Here is a 24,979-nt window from a genome sequence, read left to right as displayed (position 1 = left end):
GAGCCCCGCATTGGGCTCTCTGCACAGCGGGGAGCCTGCTTCCTCCTCTCTCTCTCTGCCTGTTTCTCCACCTATTTGTGATTACTGTCTGTAAAATAAATAAAAAAAATCTTTAAAAAAAAAAAGATGGATAAAGGAAGGGGCAGGGGTGGGAGGTTGGGGGAACAAGGTGGTGGGTATTAGGGAGGGCACACTGGGTGTGGTGCAAAAACAACGAATACTGTTATGCTGAAAAGAAATAAAAAATGTTTTTTCTAATAGAAAAAAAGTCTTTTATTAAACTGAAAACAAACAAGATGGATAAAGGAAATAAAATAACTACCTGTTGTTTTGTGTATATGCAAGCATGTGCACTTTTGCAAGTGGGAACCTATCCCCACACAGGCATACCACACATGGTGGGGGGAGCGCTGCTCTATAGGGAGAAAGATGGGCTCTTAAGTCCTTTGAGAGAGAGTTGCCCTCTGTGTGGTGCTGACCACTTGTCGTTCTAGAGAGCCATTCCACAGTAGATGCAGCCTAAAAAGCCCTTCCTCACTTTATTACTCTCTGTAATGACATCAGTTCTCTTGTCTTATTACGATTGCAGGAACCCTAGTTAGGACATCACAGTGATCTCTGGCTTCATATGTGGTGCCTCTCATCTCCCCACTTTTTCTGATTCCAGACATGAGGGAGATTCCTGGGTCTTAGATGCCTGGTAAAAATTGAGACTCTTTCTTATAAATGTCATTAAAAAGGTAGATGGGGCATTCACTCCATTGGCCCCCTTCCCTACATGGATGCGACTGTTTTCAGAAAGGCAGTGAAAACAAGGGTTGCTAGTCCCTGGCTTCTGAACTTTCCCAGGGGTGGGGGGGGGAATCACACTCAAAGCCTACTGAAATGTTTTTCACATTTTGAAAACATTTCAAAACATTAAAAAACCACACTACAGTGCACTGAAACATAATCATCACAGATCTCCCTCCCTTTCTCCCTTCCTTCCTTTACCATTACAAAGCTTTCTAAAAAATCTGTTTTACAATTCAAGCCCCAGTGTTAGTCACAGGTCTATTTTAACTTGACTACATCAGGTGCCATTTACTAGCAGGTATTGGTTGTGTAATTTCTAGTGGGCTTAAAGCACATGAGTTCACTCTACGCGCTGCTGGCCTTGCTACTTGTGAACACCAGGGAGCAGGGAGATCCTGGACCCAGGGCATAAAGCTGAGGCCTGCCTTTAGGGAGGCAATAGAACTTGCAGCTACTGAGACCTTGAAATGTGGCTACAGCAACTGAGAAATGAGATTTTTCTCATCTACTTTTAATTCTTCCTACTTCAGTGTGTGACTAGGGACTACTGCAGTCGACAGCACAGTGCTAGAGAAAACCCGGAGTAAAACCAGGCCCCAATCCCACCACCACAAATCTGCCCCCAAACCCACCACTGTTGATGGATAATGCACCCAAAAGGCCCAGAGCCTTTATATTCTCTATCCTAGCTATCCAAAATCAAAATCTAATAAAGACAAGATGAACTGTTAGTTTCAAAATCGTTTAAAAAAAAAGATGCAGAAAAAGCAATGCTAACAAATCCACAAGATTATTTTCTACGGCTACATATCTGCTCATGGGAGCTATTTTTGAACTCAAGGAGAAAGCTTTCACAGAATTAAAATATCTCAAGTTTCCCAATATGTTGTCAGCCAAACAGTGCAACTTAATCTGATCACGCCAATATAGTGAAAAGCTTGTCACCTGGTCAGAGAGTGTAAGTGGAGAAGAATACCCAATCCTACAGCCATAGGTAAAGCAAGATATCTCTGCGGTCAATTCTAGTACGTGAGCCAGAGGCAAGTAGCCAATGTACGTGTCCTTTGGTCTAAAACAAAATGAGAGAAACATTTTAGCCATTCTTAAAAAGGTGTGGTAATTAGCAACATCAAGAGTCTTGTCATTTTAATACAGACTGGGCTCAGGGAAGGCCAAACACGAGCTCTGACTTCTAAGGAGAAAGTGGAATAATTCTCTTACCCCAGTCCGGGAATTCGCTCACACTGGCCAGTCATGCCAGCGATCAGATTGCTATGGTGCATCATCACTCCCTTGGGACGGCCAGTAGAGCCGCTGGTATACATGACAATGGCCATGTCCGAAGGGGTCGGTCTGTTCGGAGGGACGCCCACTAAATAAACGAAAAAGCACCGCACTTTTTTCAGTTTAAAAGTTAAACTGCTAAACAAAGATGAAGATTTTTAGGTTTCTGCATCATGATAACCTGTGTAAAACAAATATTCTCTACTGATACTCAACAGAAGAATGGTGATCGAATTCTGGTGACCTGCAGTGAAAATTTCCAACTTGATTTGGCCCGGTTTCCAGATACTCAGCCTAATCCCAGTCTACGCCTGCCTTTCAGCAGTGTTATGGAAAGCTATCCAGGACTTTGAAGAATTGGGAGAATACAGTATTGTGCACAAGCGCCTCAGGTCTCAGTCTTCCTATCTTTAAAATGAGACAGTTGGACCTGATTGTGGTTCTTAACCACTGGTGGACATGAGAATCACAAAATGCCATCTATATCTCTGGTCCCTAGCTTGGAACATTCTGTGTCTGGGATGGAGCAAAGGCTCGACAGGTGACACTCATACAGGCCCCTAATTGGAAACCATTGGACTTGATCTTTCTTTTTTTTAACTTTTTCTAAAAATAATTTTATTTTTCAGTAACTAAACTGTGGGGACTGAATTAGATACCACAATACATTTAACAAGTGATTTTAAGATCAGATTCCAAGTGGCAAGTAAAATCCAAAGAACACCAAACCAAAATTACCTTTTCCACTGTTTTTATCATTGCTTCTTGAAATCTGTAAAGTACTTTTTTCAAAGTACTGAATGTGCAGTTAGTTAAAAATAATGGTGTAAGAGGTCCTTTCTCTCTGACTCACTCGCTCACTCTCTCCTGTAGTTAGAACACTTGTCATGAGTCTGGCTTCGGGACTCCTTGGGGCCTTCCAGATTTAGTGCTTCTTGCCCTGTCTGGATTGGATCATACTTTGACTCTGTGTAATTGAAATTAGGCAGGAATTTCCAGATACCAAGAGAGAGAGACCACGTAGAAGGGTTTATAACAACTCCATTCCCTATCAAAGGTAATATCTACATAGTATTTAAACTTCTCGTCTTCTAGCCCTCTGTCTGAAGGCCGGGCTGTTTAATCATCTTAAAGGTCTTGAGCTCCAGTGCTATCTTTGCTTACTGAATGACCGAGAGAGGAGAATAATACAGAGGTCCTCCCCACTGATTAGTTTCAGCTATCTTGAGCAGGGGGTCAGCAGACTTTTTTTTGCAAAGGACCAGACAGCAAATAGTTCAGGCTCTGAGGGCCATACAGTATCTGCCAAAACTATCCAGCCATAGATGCTTGTTAAACAATTGGGATGGTGTTCTAGGACCAGTTTATTAACAGAAACAGAGAGCAGGCTGTAATTTACCAACCTCTGTGCTATAGTCATGCTTCTCAAACTATGTGTGGTAAGGACTTTTTCTCCCCCTCAATAATTTGTGGATGTATACTTTCAGAAAATACAATAGAAATGCATTCTTGGAAAAATGAAATTAAAAAAGACACAACAAATGAGCTGAAAAAGCTTAGATTACCCAGACAACAAATTACATTTCAATAAGTACAATTAGAACAGTCATACACAGGGAAAGTGAATTAGAAAAACTGTAAATATTGTCACTTGAAAGTATCTTTGAGCCTACCAACAAAGAGAATTGCTATAACCGTTATTAGTTTTTTGTCATTCCACAATACTAACAAATGGTTGAGTGAAATCGAAATTCCCCCTTTATTAAGTGCCTAGATACACACTCCAAGCAAATGTTGTATATGTCAGTATTTTAAAACTAACATGACAGAATTTGTTTCTTGCTATTAATTTACCTACTCTAGACTGACAAGTGTTACATAGAAGATATAATGTTTACCTAAACTGTTCCTATGTTGTTTTTTTAATAGCTCTGCTGAGGTATAATTGATACACAAAGAATTACACATATTTAATGTACACAATTTGGTGATGTGAACATATGCAAATGCCTGTGATACCATCACTATGATCACGATAACAGACCTCTCTCCATCACCTGCCTCCATTTCCTTGTGTTCCACTGCTGCTGCTATTGTTGCCTTGATCTGTCAGGCGACTTCAACTCTACATGCTCATTTAAAACAGCATACTGAGGCCTCCACTTTCAAGGTGGGGTATTCCGGCAACCTAGTAACCTCCTTACCATTCCAGAATACACCAAAATGGCCAAGCATCCACAGATCTTTTATCAGAATTAAATAAATGTTCTACAAGATGGGTGGCTTTTTATTTTATTTTATTTTATTTTGAGAGAGAAAACAAGCTCTCTCTAGTGTCTCTCTTTTTTTTTTCTGAAAGATTTTATTTATTTATTTGACAGACAGAGATCACAAGTAGGCAGAGAGGCAGGCAGAGAGAGAGGAAGGAAAGCAGGTTCCCTGCTGAGCAGAGAGCCCGAGGCGGGCTCCATCCCAGGACCCTGGGATCATGTCCTGAGCTGAAGGCAGAGGCTTTAACCCACTGAGCCACCCAGGTGCCCCGATGGGTGGCTTTTTAAAAATCACTTTATATCCTTTATGGTCCCATGATGGTGCCACTAGGACAGGGAGACTGGAGTGGTGGCACTGTAACAGCAATGTAATGATTATACATGTGTCTAAACTCGTGGAACGTCCAACACCAGAGTCAACCCTAGTATAAAGTATGGGCTTTGGGTGATAAGGATGTGTCAGAGTAGATCCATTCATTGCAACAAATGTACCACTCTGGTGGGGAATGTTGGTAAACAGAGGAGCCTATGCTTTGTAGGGACAAGGAGTGTATGGAAAATCTGTACCTTCTGCCCAATTTTGCTATGAACCTAAAACTGCTCTACAAAATAAACTTTGTTTTTTAAAAATCAGTTTAGAAAAATGAATTCTACTTTTACATACCAGTTAAAATAAAAAATTTAAGCAGTATGATTTACCACTGAAATAACCAAAGGTAAATTTATCCTTCAATTGGGTCATGCTCCTTAAAGATATCTACTGTCAGAATGCATAGCTGGCTCGGAAGAGTATGCGACTCTTGATCTCAGGGTCGTGAGCTCGAGTCCCATGTTGTGTGTAGAAGTGACTTAAATAAATACAACTTAAAAAAAAAACTACTGTCAACTTATAGAATCAAGCAAATAAGAACTGCATTCTTTCTCTGATGACTAAGGGAAGCAGCAGCAGTAGACATGTTAAGCTCTTCTCAGTCTAAGGACATGATGTGACACTTCACTTCTTGTTATCATAACAACTATTAACTAAGGTAAAAAAAAAATACATGTCTCATTACTATAGAGACAAATGGAACTAGGTGGGATATGTGGTCTATCAAGTTACCACTGACACAAAATTATGAAGACTAATACCCCCTCAGTTTTGTATTAGAATTTTCTGGTGAATCAATAGAATTGGCAACAGATCCCTGCTGCTAAGGACCTCCCAGGTGACCTCAATCTTGCAGTGTCAGTCTGGTGTTGAGAGAGAATTCTCCACGGGTCTCTTGAGTTTCTTTCTGCATGTCTCATGAACAGAGGCAGTGACTGGGTTCTAGACCATCTTTTCAAGGATGTTTGTGCAATAAACCACCTTGGAAGATAGAGATAGCATCTACCTCTAGAGCAAAAGAGTAGATGTGCTTCCTGTCCAGTACGGTAAAAATAATCTCTCTCTCACCAGAGCAGTCCTACTACCCTCTATAAAAGCTCCAGGCTCCCTAATCTCATGGTTGCTCTCCTGTAACACGACTCACTGCGGGTGCAGGCAGCATCCCAACCCTCTTCACACTGCCCTGTGAAAATGGGAATATGGGGAAGCAAAATGAATGCTGACAGTCTGACTACTGCTTTGGCTGAGAGTAAACAACTGTCCTTCATCTCTGACCCAGGCATTTCGGACCTCCAGGAAGCTGCGGCTGGCTCACTTGTTTGCTTGAAAGGGGGGCAAAATCTCAGCCTCCGTGCCATTCTCCATACTGGGTAAAGGGCTATACAGTCTCTCTTTTTCATTGCTAATGTGTTCGGTGCCTAATGGTCAAATACTCAGAAGCTAAAGAGGGGTTCAACCAACGTTTTCTCCTACCAAAATTAGTCCTTTTCTCATCTAAGTAGACTTTCGTGATCTTCACATTAAACATGAAGAAAGAAACTCCTTAAATGGAGTCTTTAATTTCCTCAACCCTCTGTCCTGATGACCAGCCGACATTCCGCCATAAGGGGCATCTGCTGGTTTCAAATGAAATACCAAATACCACCTCAGTGGGAGAATAAATTTGACCATGAGCTTGGCCAACAGCTTTTTGCATCCTCTGAAACATCAATAAAATCACTAGCATTAAGCATTTAAAAAAAGTTACTGGGGGCACCTGGGTGGCTCAGTGAGTTAAGCCTCTGCCGTCAGCTCAGGTCATGATCTCAGGGTCCTGGGATCGAGTCCCGCATCGGGCTCTCTGCTCGGCGGGGAGCCTGCTTCCTCCTCTCTCTCTCTCTGCTTGCCTCTCTGCCTACTTGTGATCACTCTCTGTCAAATAAATAAAATCTTTTAAAAAAAGTTACTGAATGGAAGTCCTTAGATCTTTTCTTTACGTGAGCTCCAGGCTGGAAAATTACAGTGAGTCACTTGAAAAAGAAATTCAGACTGCCCCAAGTCTGAACCACTGAATACATTAACTATTTGGTAGATTTTAAAACACTGGTTACCTTTGAGGAGAAAAGGAGAGTAAACTCTAATCATATTTGGTCCTGATAGTTTAAACATTAAAAAAATTTTTTTTTAATCCAAGAAGTTTATGGTTTTCACTTGTATTACTTCTTTTCCTAACCTACCGAAATAAACCTTAAATAGATGAATAAATTTTGTTTTCACTGCTTTACTTACCATTTTCTGGCTTGGATCCCAATTCTTCTACTGATTGCATGCTGTGAATCTCAAATCCTTCAGGGTATTCTGCTTTATTGATAGTCTTATTGTCCACATAAATGATGTGTTTAACACAACTGATGTCTGACAATGCAGTCTGTTAAGCAGAAAAAAAGATCCAGCTGTTACATGTGGGCCCGTAATATACTCAATTATTGGACATTTTACTGTCAGAGAATACTACCATGAAGTCAAAGAAGAATTCTTATTTACCTTAAGTTTACTTTCCAGAAGTTCAACGCTAGTGATCAGGTAGGTAGCCTCAGATTCATTTAACCCATGAACTACAGCTTCTTTGCCAAGTGTGGCATATAAAGTCACAACTACATAATAAAAAATAAACACATATGTTAAACTATAAACATTTATGAGATAATATTATTTAAATTGGCCTTTTGTGATGGGTACACTCATGGATGCAAAGACATTTTATAATGTCGTTTGATTTCATGTTCTCTGCTATCACCTTCAAACATTGCCTGAAACTTCCCAGTAGCCCCAATTTGTCCTTACAGAGTCTCAGGATTCTAACCTCCTAAACCTGAAGAAACCCAAGCATACTGGAAGTGTGCAACTGTTCAAAAATTAGTCAATCAAGATTCTCAAAGCCAGTAAGTTTCTGGCTATACTCTTAATTTAGGTCAGAGCTAGCCCACCTAGAACTACCCCGTGCCATGCTCTTTCATTGGGCATAGCACCAAAGAATGAGTAAGTCCTTGAGAATCTTCAGATTGAGATTTCAAGGTGGAATTATGTCCTCACTCCTAGGGAGTTTTTTTAGTGGGCCTAATATCCAAGCTCAATATTGGTGACCTCCAAGCCTTAACTGGGTGGGCCAACGAGATCTATTCTTTAGGGGCTGCCAGACAAAGGAAACATAAGCTGAAACCAAGATGAGTTAGAACCAAGGGGTGTCTGTTAAACTTCAGACTGGAAATTCAGCTCTGTTAAAGGAAGACATTCTCTAATATGAGTATGTTTATTTCAACAAGCAGTCAAAATACTATTCAAAGTATAGAACTCTAGAGCAACATGGTTAGGAAGAGCGACTTTTCACAAGCTGTTGATTGTTGAAGGTGGGTGATGGGTATATAGGGGATCATTTCATATTCATTTTGTTTGTTTGAGATACAAACTCTTGATCACTACACTGCACTTGTAGTGTTCTTCATTCAGTAAACAACTGAGTGCCTAGCATGTGGTAGGCACTGTTCTGGACTTTGAATTTTCAAAAACAATATCATGCACAACAGCAAAAACAAATGCTTCTGAATCAGGAATACACTCTGCACTTTACTTTCTGGCCAATGTATCTACTGTCAGTTCAAGTTGTTATGTGCTCATTTCACATGTAAAATGGAATAGGTCAAAGAGGCGGCCTTGAAGTAAAGCAATGAACTATAACGATCCTAAGCAATGATTTTTCTTTTGTTGTTTTAATCATTATCTTGTATGTCATGCCCTAAAAAGCACTCCTAAACCTTTCATATATAATTCACTTCCAAATGAAAAGTAAAACTAAATTCTATCTATTAAGCTGCCAATTCCCATACTGGCTATTAGAAATTACTCTCTTTAACAGAAATTATCAGACAGCTTTTAAAAAGAGTACATACCATTTTATGGATAGAACTTATGCAGAAAAATTGCTAAAGAACACAACAGCATCACAGGACAATTTCACATGTTACTAAAACCCCTTTTCTCCCCCTCCAAAAACACAAGGCACTTACGAGGGAAGTTGTACTTAAAGCAGGTCTGGGCCGCAATCATCCATTCGGCCCTGGTCTCACAGAAAATGGCAATAGTGTTCTTTGGTTTCAGTCCCAGGGCAGTGAGTCCGCTACCAAAATTATTCACTCTGCAGTTCACTTCGATATAGCTCATCCATTTATAGTTCCCAAGAATTAACTGTTAAAGGAAGACATTCTCTAATATGAGTATGTTTATTTCAACAAGCAGTCAAAATACTATTCAAAGTATAGAACTCTAAAACTGCCTTTAAGTGAATATGCCGAAGCTGGAGCACCCTCTGAGAATTGGTTACACAGCGTATTTAAGTGGAATGGCAGCATATTCTAAATGCATTTGATCTCTGATCAACTGATGCATACCTTCCCCTTAAAAAAATTAAAGAGTGCAAGAATGCTGTACCTTCTTAAAAACCTTTCCATTAGGCTGCATTTCATTTTCTTCACTTAGGATTTCTCTGGTCCCAAGGCTGTCCTTCTTCCCAAACTTGGACACGGCGTGATCAAATAACTTATCCAGAGTGTCGGCTCCAGGGATGTCTATGACAGCTAGCGAGTCGAAGTGCGTGACAGAGCGATATGGACTTCCGGGTTTGTCTGAAGTGGGCTTAGCTTTTATTCTCTTTGCCATAGCGTTTTTCTTCTTGGCGTTGGTAAGAAAATACCATGGAATAAATATAAGGGCACTGTATATTGTTATTAACAAGTGGACAGGCAGCAAAATAAAGGTGAGCACATTTAGCCTAAGTTTCATAGTGGCAAGGCTTCTACAGTGGTGTGTCTTGTTATTCTTTGGCTGCAGAAAGCCTTATTTTGCTGAAGAAGGCAATAATGGAAGCAGCAGTGAGAGTAGCAGTATAGCCAAGGCAGTTCAATTTTAATGCTACAGATAGAAGTTAGTAATCTTTGGAAGCCGACAATAAAGTACACCTGTAGGTGAAGACAATGAACCAGGCAGAGAGCAGGATAAAGGAAAAAAAAGAAAAAACAAGAGTATTAGCAAGTTGATAGCAACACTGATTTAAATACTCAGGTCTTCAGTAGTTTATGTAATTGATTTGATACAGAAAGTTGAAATAACTGGTCTGAAAGACTGGCATTTTTCAGTTCCAAGCATTGCCATAAACTTCTGAATTTAATGTTAGGGATGCTACTTTAATGCTTACAACGAACGTACAGATGGGATACTGAAGACTGGTTGAATTTGGGGAATGCCAATAGTGAGATTTCTCTTAAGTATGTAGATGTAAAATGGGTAGCTTTAAATAGGATTCGGCTTTATATGCAAAATGGGAGAAATCCACCAATGTAGGTTTATTTCTCAATGACCAACCCGGAAATACTATTTCTGAGGTAACGCTGTTCACGATATCCTGGCCCCAAACTGTTGAGCAATAGAATTGCAAAGTCATTTCCTAAATGTTCTTTTGTGCTCAAAATTGCACCCCAGTGCCTGGGAATAGTCGTAGCAGGTCCAAACTGGTGTCAGTCCAGTCCTGGCCCTTGTCCATGACCAGTTAACACTTATGAGGAAGTCAGCACACAAGTCAGATCCAGTGTCTTTCAAGCTTCTTTCTGGGGAGTGGGGTGAGGGGGGAGGGGCAGCTAAACAGCTTCTTCAAATAAAAAGTCATGCAGACTTTCCACATATGCAACTAAAGTGGAACTGCTCTGGCTGAATTGTGGGCGGGGTACTGGGGGTGTCCAGAGCACCCACACTGGACTTCCTGGAACCCCACTCCCAAAGTGACCACCACTGAAGCATTTCCAGTGAAAAGCCTGTGGAAAAAGCTAAGTGCTCTGGTGTGCGGTACAAGCAATAAATGCAAGAAGGCGTCCAGGGGAAGTGTGAAATAGCCACCAGTAGGTGAGGGAGGTTCTGTGGACATGGGACTTAAACTGGGCCGGGCAAAGGAGGAAAAGACTGGAGAGCATTCGGGCAGGGAAGCCACATGAAGACACACAGAGATAGGGGTGAAAGGGCCTTGGGGGAGTAGGAAGTGCCAATAACAAGGACACTAGCCTGACTGGGGCACAGAGTACGTGCACGTGGGCTAAAGAGGCTATGGGTAGTACAGGGTCTGATAGATCAGACAAAGTCATTTTGATTTGATTAGGCACAAAATAGGGGGCCATGGCAGGTCAAGAAAATAGTGCCCGTTGGAAAGGAAGTGCAGCAACAGCCTCGGGGACAGTACTAACTCACAAGGAGCTGGCCTGCCTTCAGCTGAGAAAGCTGTTTTGGAGAGTGGCGGCATATTTCAACTATAAAAATTAATAGTTCACTTGGAGGAGACAAATTGAAGCCCATCCTTTGGCAACTCCTGTGGCAACAGAGGGACTATCAATCCCAGGACAGCTGTGTGTTTTTACACCAGTTACCATAAAGAGGTAGTTTAATCCTGCCTCAGTTTTTGTTCATGCCCTTCAACTGAGTGGGGTAAAGTGAGCAAGAAACTACAAGTGGAAAGACCTGGGTTTTGGTTCCCATCTTGGTCACTAACTGGCAGGGTAAGCTTGAGGCAGACACCAGATCTAAGCTTAGGATCAGACTAGATCAGTAGCCCTTAACTTCTTCAGGTGATGGACCCCTTTTAGAATCCAATGAGAACTATAAACCCAAGCTATACAAAATGGTATCTGTAAATTTAGGGGGTCTGTGGGTTCCTGGAAATCTATCCACAAAACCCTAAGGGTGACACTAACACTGAAGTAAGAACTGCTGGCCTAGATGATTTCCTGGGATCCTTCCAACTTTAAATTTTGTGATTTACCCTACCTAGAAATTGCTTCCTTGGTCTGATAAGGCTGGTCATTCATTTCTTCCTCTAACTTCCTACATCACTTGAAATGTCTAACACTCATTTTGATCCTTGATTATATTACCAATATTACCAAACATCTAAGCACCTAAGTATTTAAGCAGAGACCAGTATGTAGTTCTCAACCCTATCAAACCCAATACCTCTTTCTTAGAACAAATATCCTGTAATATTCTTTTATCAATCTTAAAGGACAGTCACAGATGATAACCTACTTATGTGTATAATTTTAAAAAACAATTCCTACTGGTAAGAGAAAGGAATACCAAAAGGAAATCAACTCAAGACAAAATATTTATTTCAATATATAAATTCTCAGAGACAATAACAGAAGATCAAAAAAAAAGTCTTGCCTTCAATTGAAAAATTGTCAGACTTGGGGCTGAAGATCTATAAAGAAGACAGCTTTTGAAGGGTTTATAATCTAATTAGATTAACTGTACTATATATTTTTAGTCATTCATGTTATATACATTTAATCTTTTATACATATTTGCCTTAAGCTTCAGAGGTAGGGACAGGTCTTCTACTTAATCCTCATAGAAACACACACACACAAAACACAACACACACAGAGTAGGCACACCTAGAAGAACATTTAGATGAGGAGAGATCGGAGACATCATTTATTCCAGTCATTTTGAAATTCTTTCTGGTGGTGGCGAGGGGGACATGGATCATCCATTTGAATAAAATCTTACGTGAACAAGGAAAACACAAATATGTATAGATAAAAGCCAAAAGCAGAGCTGCTTTGGTGGGAGAGGCTTGAGAGCCCCTGCCTGGACTTCTTGGAACCCCAGTTCAGCTGAAAGACCCACTGTTGTTGGTGAATAAGTAGCCAAGTGCACATTGTAACCAACCCCTAGTCCCCAGTCCGGTGCTCTTTCAAACCCAGTGGCCAGTTTTGCCTGTCATCTAAAAATCTTTCCTTACCAAAGATTTTCTAGGGTTACACTCACATCTATTGATAACTTCATTTCAAAAAGAGAAAGAGGAGAGAACACCTACCATGTGTAAGTTTTGAGCACTGGATACAAAGATGAATAAAGTATGTACTCAGTCTTTTGAATGCATTTACATATGTGTTCATATGTATGACAGATGGCAGGAAGATGAGTTCACAAACATGTAGAATATATCCCATAAGAGGGGTACCTGTCTGGCTCAGCTGGAAGAGCATGTGACTCTCGGTCTCAGGGTCCTGAGTTCGAGCCCCATGTTGGGTGTAGAGATTACTAATTTGTGGGGGAGAAAAGATGGTCGAAGTAGGAAGTAGAACCATCTGGAAAGGTTTCACAGAAAAAGAGCAGTTGAGGTAGACAAGAAGGATGGTGTGTTTTCAAAAGACAAATAAAACAACTGGAAAAAGAGGACAGTCCTAACAGAGAACAAATGGATGGGCGAACGGATGGAGGCAGAAAAGGGCAGGATGGTGGAGAAACAGCCGTAGTGTAGCAGAAGCTTTAATGCCTTCCACATGAGGAGCTGCTCCACTTGAGGGATCGAAGTCAATGGGAAACTTGAATTTTTTTGGACCCAATTTTACAAGCATGCAGCTGTACCCTAAGAGACACATGTGTATGACGACTCAGCAACTCAAGATTCAACATCTGCCTATTGTACTAAGGGGAAATGAACTATTCTCTATGGAAGAGAAAGTCTGATTTCTTGGGTGGTAAATGGATTAAACTAAGGTAGAGGATTGTGTCTAACCTCACATGTGCTGATAAGCGGGACTCTAAACAAGTTTACCGACCTCTCACTGAAGAGCTCTGGGCCAGTGGCATCACACAGCAAACAGCAATGCTGCTTCGTGGCACTGTTGGCAGAATTCCTCCCCAAAGCCTGCTTATAGTCCACGGACACCAATCATCAGTGCTCGGAACACAGTCTTGCCCCCTTTTCACTTTGTTGCACTTTTTGGTGAAATTTCAACCCGGTTAAATCTAATTCTCCACTGAAGTCTGCCCCTGTACCCATGCAGCTGAGTTTGGCTGGAGAAAAACTGGACTGTGCTGAATGCCCCTGCCCCACATGCATGACGGCTCCTTCCAGCGGGCCCTCTACACTGCGCAGGAACTGCACTGCACCAGACCGCTCCATTCACTGGCCTGCTCTCCTGAGTTTCCTGTCTGCTCCTCGTACTTCTGACCATCGACATCTCTGACTCCGTCACTCCCGCCACTGTACCTACCCAACTTTTCGCACCTTTAGCCACGTGCTCTTCCCTCTGTGACTCTGCCCATGGAACAGTGCTGTGCCCGGCTGGCGGTGACCGCTGCCTGGGGACTCCCGGGCCCGTGTCTGCCTGGGCCCTGCCTCTAGGGGGCGGTGCCCGTGCCCTGTTCCACAGAATCATGCCTATTAGCATCACAACAGGGCTATTCTTTCTCTCATCTTAAAAACCATAGTGCATGGAGCCCTGGGTGTTATGTATAAACAATGAATCTTGGAACACTGAAAAAATAAAATAAAATTTAAAAAAACACCATTGCCTCTCTCAGATGTTCTCTGGCCACAGCCCCATTTCTTCACATCCCCATCAGGACTTGAGAGTCACCTGCACTCTTCCTCTTCCCGCTCTCTCCCCTAGCTCCTCTTGAGCCTACTACTCAGACTTTTACCCCCTACCACTCCACAGATTGCTCTGATCAAGGACCCCTGAGCACCTCCACATCTTCACATCCCAAGGTCAGTTAAGGCTCCCTCATTTCTCTTGACTCATCAGCAGCCTTGGACAAGGCAAACCCCTCTGTTCCTGGGATTCAAACCTTCACTTGGCTTCCAGGAGACCACACTTCTTCCAGTTTTCTTCTGACTTCCCTAGCTGTTCCTCCTCAGTCTGCTTTGCTGCTTCTTCCTTATGTCCCTGACCTCTAAATGCCACAGTCCCTGGTCACCTAACCTCCTCTTGGCTTTCTCTACACTCACTCCCATGGTGACCTCATTCAGTCCCACAGCCTTAAGATGGCGTGTATGTATATATATGCTGATGAGGCCCAAATGTCTCCCCCTCTCCTGGAGGTCTTCCCTAAACATTGGATTTGTAGATCCAACTTTTTCCTCAACAGATCCCTATCAGTCAAGTACCTCTGACTTAACATGCTCAAAGCTGAGCCGCTGACTGTCCTGCCACAAACCGATCCCATCCAGTCTTGTCCGGCTCAGTAATTCCAGCTCCTCTGACCAAAAACCTTTGAGATTCCCTCTCTTGCACCTCTCTCTCTCTCTCTCTCTTGCTCCTCTCTCTCTTTCTCTCTCACACACACATTCCACACCCAACTCAGCAGCAGCAAATCCTACTGGCTCTACTTATAAAACACATACCAAATTCAACTATATCTCCCTACCTCCACTGCTACCATCCTGATTTCAGCCACTATCATCTCTTACCTAAATAAATGCAGTTGCCAATCTGATCTCCCTGCTCCCACTTTAATAACAAACTCTAAACTTGTCAGCCAGAGTTAGTTAAATGTAGTTAAAATGTAAGGTAAATTAGGTCTTTCAAAGAATCCCCATACAACCCACTCAGAAGTTAGTCCTCACTCTGCCCTATGAGACGACAGGGACTTTTCCCCTGCTCTCTTGTATTTCCGACTTCATCTCCCATGCTTTCCTTTGGCTCATTCTGCTTTAATTCAACCTGTTCCTTGTGGTTTCTGGAACACACCAGGCATGACCCTGCTTCAGGCCCTTTGGACATGTCTTCTCTCCCTGGAATGTTAGTCCAGCTCCTTTTTGTATTCACTCAAGTATCACCTTCTGCAGCCATCCTAAAATGGCACCCCAACACCTCCAGTCCCTTTCTCACTCTGTTTTTCTCCTCAGCACCTATCACCAATATGCCACATGCTTTCCTTTTCATATTTGTTACCAATGTCCCGCTAAGCTCCATGAGGCAGGGTTGACAGTCTGCTGTTGAACACTAAGTGACCACAACAGTCCCTCTGTGCACTAGCGGTGCCATAAATCTGCTGACTGAAATAAGAACAGATATGGCGGGGCACCTGGGTGGCTCAGTGGGTTAAGCCTCTGCCATCAGCTCAGGTCATGATCTCAGGGTCCTAGGATGGAGCCCCACATCGGGCTCTCTGCTCAGCAGGGAGCCTGCTTTTCTTCCTCTCTCTGCCTGCCTCTCTGCCTACTTGTGATCTCTGTCTCTGTCAAATAAATAAATAAAATCTCAAAAAAAAAAACCATTTAAAAAAAAGAATGGATATGGCATTGCTCTGGAACAATAAAGCAAAAACGTACGCAAGTACAACAGCCTGAAAGCCACCAACCTTTGTCACCTTTAAAAAAAAAAAAAATCACTCGTCTGTGTTGACATTCTAGGACAGGGTATCCTCTTAAAAATCCCTATAATAAACTTAACCTGTTTTTAGCTGCTTAATAAAAAACATGAAACTGGAACAACTGCCTGTTGCACAGAAGTGAAAGACTGCTCTTCTAAATGCATGAAGGCTATGCAGCGAGGACTACGTGCTTTCTCACCCATGCCTCTCACTAAGGTATGCTGTCCTTCTGCATATGAAGAGCAATACCTACTGCCCTACCCAATAGGAGGACATGAACTCGAAGTTGTGCTTCCTTGAAATCAAGAAATTCATTTGTATGGCCTCCAGGAAAGGGCAGGCCATCATCTTTAGTTACAAAACAGTTCACTGTTCCTGTTGAGGATTACCATTTCATATGGAGAGCAGATGAATAACCACTCACTGAGCATGGACTCTGGGCTAGGCACTGTGCTCAGTCCTCCAGATGCATTATCTCACTGAATCCTTCAAGAAACCCCTTTGAGGTGGTACCCTTATTTTACTGATGATATAACCAGTCTCTGCCACGTGACCCAGTGAAGTAGGGATTCTGATCCAGGTCTAATAGATTTTAAATAGATCATAACAGCTTCAAATAGATTTTAAAGCTATGTTTTCATCTCTCCTGTCTGTGACCCTAGGCGTACTGGTATAATCTAAATAGGTGACAATGACAAATTTTGTGTATGAAGAAATCCTGGAAGCAATTTTGAGCACTAATCCAGCCTATATCCTGAGGCATTTTTATAAGTGAAAAAATATCCTCTAGGTATCAAGTGAGTCCTAGAAGCTTAGGGGAAAATCAAATAAAATTTTACCTTTTGTCTTAAGGTCAAGTTTAATGTTAAATATTTCATTCCAGTTACTTCAAATGCTCTGAGATAGTTAGCTTAAACACAAAAAGCATTAGTGATACATTTAAGCTCTAGTACACAAAGTAAACAAATGCTATATATTGATTAAAGTCTGAATTTAAAAGAAGAAATCATCTCCCCCAGAAGCATGTGACACATCAATTTAAGAATGAAAAAGAAAAACTAATAAACTGAAGTCCATTAATGCCCACATGTTTTTTTCCCCCCAAAAGTCTGGGAAAACAGACTTCACTAAGCACGGATTCATGCATTTGCCAAGTTGAAACACACAATAAGGCCAGATAAAGGTCATCTGTCCTTTACAAACAACCTTATGAAAATGAAAAAGGCATCAATTTGAAAATCAATGATTAACTATGTAAGTGCTACTTTAAGAAATTACATTTTCAGGTCACACATCACTTAAAGGGGTAATTTAAATACCAAATAAAGAGACAATTTGCCTTCTGTATCCACTCAACATTAAATCAGAAAACAATTACAAAAGTTCCAAGAGGGACGCCTGTGTGCCTCACTCCATTGGGTGGCTGCCTTCCCCTCAGGTCATGATCTCAGCGTCTTGGGTTCCAGCCCAAGTGGGGCTCCCTGCTCAGCAGGGAGTCTGCTTCTCCCTCTCCCTCTGTGCTCTCTCTTTGTCTCTCTCAAATAAATAAATACAATCTTTAAAAAAATAATAAAATAAAAATAAATAAGTAGATCTTCTAAGAGATTAAACAGATAACATACCTGTGGCACTTTAAAAGATCCTATCTCTACATAGTTGTTGCATCCCCGAGACTTATAAATGGGTGGAGTGCTTTAAAAAAAAAAAAACTTTTCTCTCACATACTATTAAAAAGTTCCAAATGATTTTAAAACACAGAAGAGAAAGCTCAAAAATGATGTTAAAGAATGGTTGCATTTGGTCAATGAAATCAAACCTCACAGGAGCTGTATTACAATATGATACACTTCATATTTAATACCAAAACTTTAAAAATGGTACTATTTTAAGAAAATAAAAGGCATTAAGGGCAGCTAGTAGGCTTTCTTGCTGTTAGTTTGCAAGACTGAATAATCATGTGAAATATATATTCACCTGCCCTTTGTAAGTCTCACATGATTCAAATTGACAGACCAATCTAATTGACACAGTATAGTTTGTACAATCAAATTTTAGACCCGATATACAGTAATTATAATAAATACATTTGAGAGCTGAAAAAGCAAAAAACAAAAACAAAAACCTAGGATGAATATATGCGTGCCCTGTCCCAACACACCGCACCTGTGCCTAGCTAGCTATTTTGACTACAAGCCTCTCACTACCACGACTGATCTTTGGGTGCGTCTCCAGCAAGATTACCCGAACTTGTCTACTTCCTCACCTGGAGAGGGATTAACCCCTGAAGTCGCCATCCTGCCAGTCTCTTCCCAGCTTTTCCCAGCAAAGAAAGCACCTCAGCTGCCATGCTGAAGATGCTCTTTCACAGTGCAGCAGAAGTCCCCTCCCATAATGCTTTAAGAACATCCCCAGCATGCATCAGATTATGTTTTTTCTAGGTCATAGGATCTTATAATTGGAATCCTATCTATATGTGTTGAAATGAGGAGATCCAGCAGCCAATGTTGCTGCCTACACACTTCACATACACTGTGTATGATGATGCGGCTATTCCTCATTTCAAGTGAACACAACATGCTGCATTTTTAAATATGAAGCTTTCAAAAGTCAGGAGTTGGTTGTAGAGCTTTAATCCAAAACTCAAATTAAAGGAATACTGAGGACAGACCAGGCTAGAAGTGGCACCTACTGACCAAGCATGATGTTCCAATCCAACTTGATTAGACACCAGGAAAGAGGGAGGAAAACCAAGTTCTGGGGGGTACGTATTTGCAGAGAAGTGCAGTGCTATAAAATGGGAGTAAGGTAGCACAATGCCAATTTCAACGTCTTAGGCTACTGCTGAAGATGAACTCCTGCAGATCCCTGTAGACAGATCCCTGCTGCTAAATTAGAGGGCACATCGTAGACTAATTTTGTCTGTAAAGTCTTCTATTTCCCAGGTATTTTTTTTCTCTAGGGGAACACAGTCATGGCTTATCAAAAATCATTCAAAATAACTTCAAAATTAACTTTTAGTCATAATAAATGTCTTGCATCCAAGTGAGATCCTACCTCTCTTGTCATGTTACCTATTTATTAATAATAAAGCAATACAAACCGCAGGCTGCCAACCGTGAGTATAGATGAAAAAAAAAAAAAACACCTGTGACCAGCATAATACTTGCCCTAGTAATAACTTTGTATAGTGGTGACAATTTTGCAACCATTCCTTTTTCTGCCACATGACCTACCCTCCACGTTTGCTAGAGGAGGAGCCAGTTCGACAGGTTAGTTCTTTGCTAATGTTGTTTCCTGGTACTCTTTACTATTAAAAATTATGCAACAATGTAGTCTTAAGTCATTTCCATTTTTTTTTTAGATTTTGTTTATTTGACTGAGAGAGACACAGCGAGAGAGGGAACACAAGCAGCAGAAGTGGGAGAGGGAGAAGCGGGCTTCCCGTGAGCAGGGAGCCGGATGTGTGACTCGATCCCAGGACCCTGGGATCATGACTCGAGCCAAAGGAAGATGTTTAACGACTGAGCCACCCAGGCACCCCTTCAGCCATTTCTTTTTTTTTTTAAAGATTTTATTTATTTATTTGACAGAGAGAGATCACAAGTAGGCAGAGAGGCAGGCAGAGAGAGAGGAGGAAGCAGGCTCCCTGCTGATCAGAGACCCCGACGCAGGACTCGATCCCAGGACCCTGAGATCATGACCCGAGCCAAAGGCAGCGGCTTAATCCACTGAGCCACCCAGGCGCCCCAGCCATTTCTTATAAAATGGCCAAATAAGTCACTACAGTTCAGCCACATGGCCACCATGTGAAACTGTGGTATGGTTTTGTCTTGTTTTGTTTTGTTTTTACAAGCTCACTCTGTGCTTCAGTATTAAAATACTTTTTTTTTAAATACTTTTAAAATGAGATTATTAAAAGAACTCAAAGACTGATGAATCTGTTTAAGACTGAAATCCTGTAGCTATTCAGACAACTCTCAAATATTAGCACTAAGAAAAAGAAGAGCACAGATATTCCAAAGACTGCAGAAAGTTCAAGATTTTTTTTTTAATTCTTAGCATTTCATTATGGCTCTATCTGACATTTTAGAAATTAAAGGATTCTTCCCTAAAGGAGGAAGCCACATGATGCTAAATACAAGAAGCCAGGGAAAAGTACTCTTAGAGTTAATGTCTCCATACTGGGGATGAAGAATACTTTCCATTCTTTTCTCTTCATGTTCATTTGCTTCCCTGGCCCATGCATGCTTCACTAAGGTGAGTGAGGGAGGGGGATAAGGGAATTAGGTATTTCTGCTTGGAAGTGTATTTGGGACAGCGAAGGCCCAGCTATACCAATCGGAGAGGAGTCTCTGAAGTGTCAAAGGCACTCCAAAGTATCTGTAAACTCCTGAGTACAAACTGCACATGTTTCTGCCAATGTGTTTAGCAACTCCTACTCTCTGCCTTGGTAATTTTTTTTTTTTTTACCTATCTAGATGGGCTGTAAGCCGACTGCTCTAAATGGTTATCCGTGTTTGTAGGGTGTGTGCATGTGGGGCATGGCGGGGAGAGGTGGGGGAGAGAGGAGGATGGAGGTGGGGAGGGAGGCAAGAGGAAACAGACTCTGTGCACAATAAGTCAACTACAGAAGCCTGAATACTACTGTCCTCAAGATGGCACCACAGTCTATTTCCCAAGGAAACACTAGCCTCACTGATACCTCACCACTTTTCCGAATCATGGGGTAGCATGCTAAGCAGCTGAATTCAGAGACGGCTAATTTGGGCCTGCTGAGGAAAATCTCTGGCCATGTTTTCAGATTTTTCTAATGCAGGCTCATTAGCAGACTTTAGTACCAAGCTACACAAGAACATTAAGTCTTGAATTTCTTTACACTCGGAATTCAAAAATAGTTATTAGCACCTAAGAACTACTAGATCTTCTGTTTCAAGTTTATAATCAATTATAATTAAAGTGATTCTCAGAAGACCAGAAATACAAGAGAGGCAGCATCATATACAGGGTTTTGGTCCCGGTTCAGCAGCTTGCTGAACAGTAAGACATGGAACAAATCAAATAACCTCTTGTCTGTGTCCTCATCTGTAAAATGAGAAAACTGGATTCTTATTTTAAGATAGCGCAGGCCTGTGCTCGCTTCGGCAGCACATATACTAAGATAGCACAGGCCTGTCATAGTTTTAAAAGCAAAGAAGGATGGTGAAGGGAATGATACAGCTGCCTTGGGTGGGGGGCAGGTATAGACATTAAAAAAAAACCCTATGATTTGCTATCACAATCATTTCATAAAATACAGAATGTATTTAATGCCTCTAAATTAGATGGGCAGATCTTATAATGACAAGAAATCATTTGAAGGGGAAGAGTTTAACCTTAAAAAAAAATGCACGGCCTGTTGTCCTTACTTTCCTCACTTCACCCTGGACCACGAAAAACTCCTCACTGACCACCAGTGGTCTAAAAATCGATGCTTGGGAAACACTGGACTAGGTAATTTTCAAGGTCCAAGACTAACACTAGGACTCTAATTTTAAGTGTGCTATTGTGTTTCTTTTAAGAGTGCTGTTGTGTTTCTTGTATTCCATGCTATGGTCTAGAGAAGATACTCCAGTGAAGGAAAGAGCTAATACCTAAAATTATGCAAATCAGAAATATATTTCAATCAGTTTTGAGAACCAGTAACTAGAACAAGCTTCAGCTTACTAGGGCGAGCAGCCACCACTACAGACATCCTCTCATCGAGAATAACGAACCTCCTTACAGTTAGCAAAGTGAGGCAAAGGGAAGCAAACTAGCTTGCCAAAGACTCTCGGCCTGTCAGTCTCACCAGTCAGAACTGGAACACTCCCATCTGTGGCTCCACTTTTCGGTAATCACTCAAGGAAAAACATTTTACTTAGATTTCAATTATCACTTCCCCTTTCAAAAACGAGGGGTGGTATTTTAAATTTTAGAAGCTGTACAGGGTAAAAAGTTTTCCTGTTTTACTTTTCCAAATATTGCCCTTTTAACACAAACATGGAGATTGGCAGGGTTTTTCCACAACAAAAAGAGTCAAGATGCCTGTTAGTATAGTTAAAACTTAATTTCCTCCAAAAGCTGATAAAATGACAAATTTAGAATTTTCAAAGAATACTTACAGATTTCCTTTTTCTCTTAAGAAGAACACGTGTATGTATCTTTTGTGATTTCAATCTGCAATAAAAGACAATATTAATGGGTACATTGACACAAGAGAAGAACCCCTTTTGAAAACACTCAAGTGCTGTTTCACATTACCCGTGCACCTTAGCTCATGATGAGCCAGGTATCCAAGACAAAATAAGAAATGACTCGAGATGGTCATCTGGCTAGAAGTAATGCTATTAGGATCACAGAAAAGTAACTTAGCCTGACTAAGAAACAGTAGTCAAAACTCTGTGGGAAAATGGTAAGATGAAAAAATGGGCAGAGGAACTAAATAGACATTTCTCCAAAGCAGACATCCAGATGGCCAACGGGCACATGAAAAGGTGCTCAACATGATTCATCATCAAGGAAAGGCAAATCAAAACCACAATGAGATACCACTTCGCACCTGTCAGAATGGCTATCATCAAAAAGACCAGAAATAACAAGCCTTGGTGAGTTTGTGGAGAAAAGGGAAGCTCTGCGCAGTGTTGGTGGGAACGTAAATTGGAGCAGCCACTCTGGAAAACGGTATGGAGGTTGTGTAAAAAAATTAAAAATGCAACAATCACATGATCCAGCTATCCCACTTATGGATATACAGCCAAAGGAAATGAAAACAGGATATCAAAAACAAACCTGCACTGCCATTTTTTAAAAAGATTCTATTTATTTATTTGAGACAGTGAGAGAAAGCATGAGAGGGGAGAAGGTCAAAGGGAGAAGCAGACTCCTGGTGGAGCTGGGAGCCCGATGCGGGACTTAACCCTGGGACTCTGGAATCCTGACTGGAGCTGAAGGCAGTCACTGAGCCACCCAGGCACCCCTGCACTGCCATGTTTACTGCAGCATTATTCACAGCAACCAAGATAAGCAAACAGCCTAAGTGTCCACCAATGGATGAACGGGTAAAACAAATGGGTATGTACACACAATGGTATATATTCAGCCATGAGAAAGAAGGAACGCCTGCCATTTGCAAAAACATGGGTGGACTTTGAGGGTGGACTTTGAGCCTTTGTGAGATGAGCCAGGCAGAGAAAGACAACTGTGGCATGGTGTTATTCATTTGTGGACTCTAAAAAAGCCACGCTCACAGGAACAGAGTAGAATAGTGGCTACCAGAGGCTGGAGGGGGAACCCAGGGAGATGTTCTTAAAGGGCTGTTAGAAGATGAGTAAATTCTGGAGATCTGATGCCCAGCACAGTAATTACAGTCAACAATGCCATGTCATATACTTTCAAAACTGCTAAGGAACTAGACCTTAAATGTTCTCACCACAAAAAAAGAAATGATAATTATGTGATGCAACAGAGGTGTTAGCTAAAGCAAAGGTGGTAATCGTAACAATATATAAATATATCAAATCAACATGTTGTGCACCTTGCACAACATTATACGTCAATTATAGCTCAATAAAAAATGTTAAAGTAAAATGAAAAGAAAATGGCAAGAAGCAGGAGTCATGCTGTTAATAGTTTTATTTGTACCTCTTATTCCACCCCCCAGCCCCAGTCAGGACAGGAGCCATTCAGGGATAAAGTCTGACCACAGAAAACTAGTCAGTCTACCCAGATAGCCTCAACCCCAAGTGCCTGCACATGCCTAGCGATTTTCCCATCAAAATCCAAAATGAATAATTTCCTTTAAACAGTGCAAGATTCTTTCCAAATCAAAACACAGCACTGTAGAGCAGTGCAAAAACCTACAGATATTTTCATCTTCCCTCAGCAAACACAGATCAGTTTTATGATGCTCTTGAAGCTATACATGCTATGAAAGTTTTGGACTGACCTATTTTGTATAGTGCAGGAGAAAACAACTTATCATCTGAACACCCAGAATAGTAAACTTAAGGCCCTTCTGTAATTTGACATCACTTACTTACATTTCAGCACTGCAGGGGTGTCCTAGGCACAATTATGATTTTGAAGAAGAAATGAAGTCTTATCTCCATGAGGTAGTACTCAGTACTACTTGCATAAGACTATGAGAAAAACCCTTCAAACACTTTTTAAAAAAAAATCTAGACACTCCAATGGAAGTCGCAAACATCCATATGGCTAACGACCACACTAACTACTTGGTGTTAACTCAGTTCGTTTTCTCTCCTGCTACCATCAGAACAAGAGGGCAAGAATGATTTACACCCAGACCTATCACCAACAGAGCATTCCTTTTGTTTGGTTTCACAGAACTACTTCTTCACTTTAAGTGAATATCCACAATCTACTTTTGGAGAGGGTGTGCTGGGGACGGTGTCAGTATATGTGTGAACACAGATGGTTAAGACTACTTATAAATGGAAGGCATGCTACTTAACATTTTCTTATTTTTCTCCCACAGGGCTAACAATTCATATTAACATAAGCAGAGTAAATCTCTGCACATACATACTCAAATAAAGTCCGAAGAGCTCAAGAAGAGAATGTTGGAGAAGAAAAACTTCGTATTTCTAAATACAAATGGATAGATTTCCCCCACAGATTAATTCAGGTAACTGATAAACAACAAAGACCAACTTTCTACAAAATCATTTAAAGACCTATGGGTGGCAGGGGGGAGATACAAAACTATCCACTAGCTTAATTTGGAAAATAATTTCATCCATAAATATTTGTAAAGGATAGTTTATACTTGGTCGTTGGTACCATAGAAGGAGAGGATGGAGAGGTAAATCAGAAGTGTCAGAGAATTCTCTCAGCTGGATGAGAGCCCCAGTTTCCACCTTCTGCTCATTTCCAGTCTCACAGTCCTCCATCAATCAGGCAAGACAAAGAAACTCTCAGAGGTTCTTAAATACAAGAGACAGGGATAAAGTCCTGTCCTGATTTTTTTCCAGCATCTGTACATTTAACGGACATTTATTTCATCATTTAAAACAAAACAAAACAAAACAAAACAAAA

The 24,979-nt window shown here is 41.2% G+C and overlaps 1 protein-coding gene across 7 annotated transcripts in view; it reads right to left on the bottom strand.

The window, feature by feature from the left end:
• Positions 1 to 24,979, bottom strand: part of ACSL4 (acyl-CoA synthetase long chain family member 4) — an 86,716-nt gene that overhangs the window by 32,688 nt on the left and 29,049 nt on the right. For 2 of the 7 annotated variants that reach the window (XM_059386099.1, XM_059386100.1), the window contains 7 exons: positions 22,044 to 22,098; positions 9,184 to 9,710; positions 8,763 to 8,940; positions 7,243 to 7,352; positions 6,988 to 7,126; positions 2,017 to 2,167; positions 1,741 to 1,864 (listed from right to left, as the gene is read on the bottom strand). In XM_059386099.1, the coding sequence (XP_059242082.1) occupies positions 1,741 to 1,864; positions 2,017 to 2,167; positions 6,988 to 7,126; positions 7,243 to 7,352; positions 8,763 to 8,940; positions 9,184 to 9,534 (1,053 nt within the window). In that variant the 5' untranslated portion in view covers positions 9,535 to 9,710; positions 22,044 to 22,098. The remainder of the gene's footprint in view (positions 1 to 1,740; positions 1,865 to 2,016; positions 2,168 to 6,987; positions 7,127 to 7,242; positions 7,353 to 8,762; positions 8,941 to 9,183; positions 9,711 to 22,043; positions 22,099 to 24,979) is intronic. The other 5 variants (XM_059386101.1, XM_059386103.1, XM_059386102.1 and 2 more) reach the window with 3 other exon arrangements.

The sequence above is a fragment of the Mustela nigripes genome, chromosome X (genome assembly GCF_022355385.1).
Source record: "Mustela nigripes isolate SB6536 chromosome X, MUSNIG.SB6536, whole genome shotgun sequence".
NCBI lineage: Eukaryota > Metazoa > Chordata > Mammalia > Carnivora > Mustelidae > Mustela > Mustela nigripes.
The sequence above is the reverse complement of the archived record's forward strand: the minus strand, read 5'-3'. Positions and strand labels throughout refer to the sequence as shown.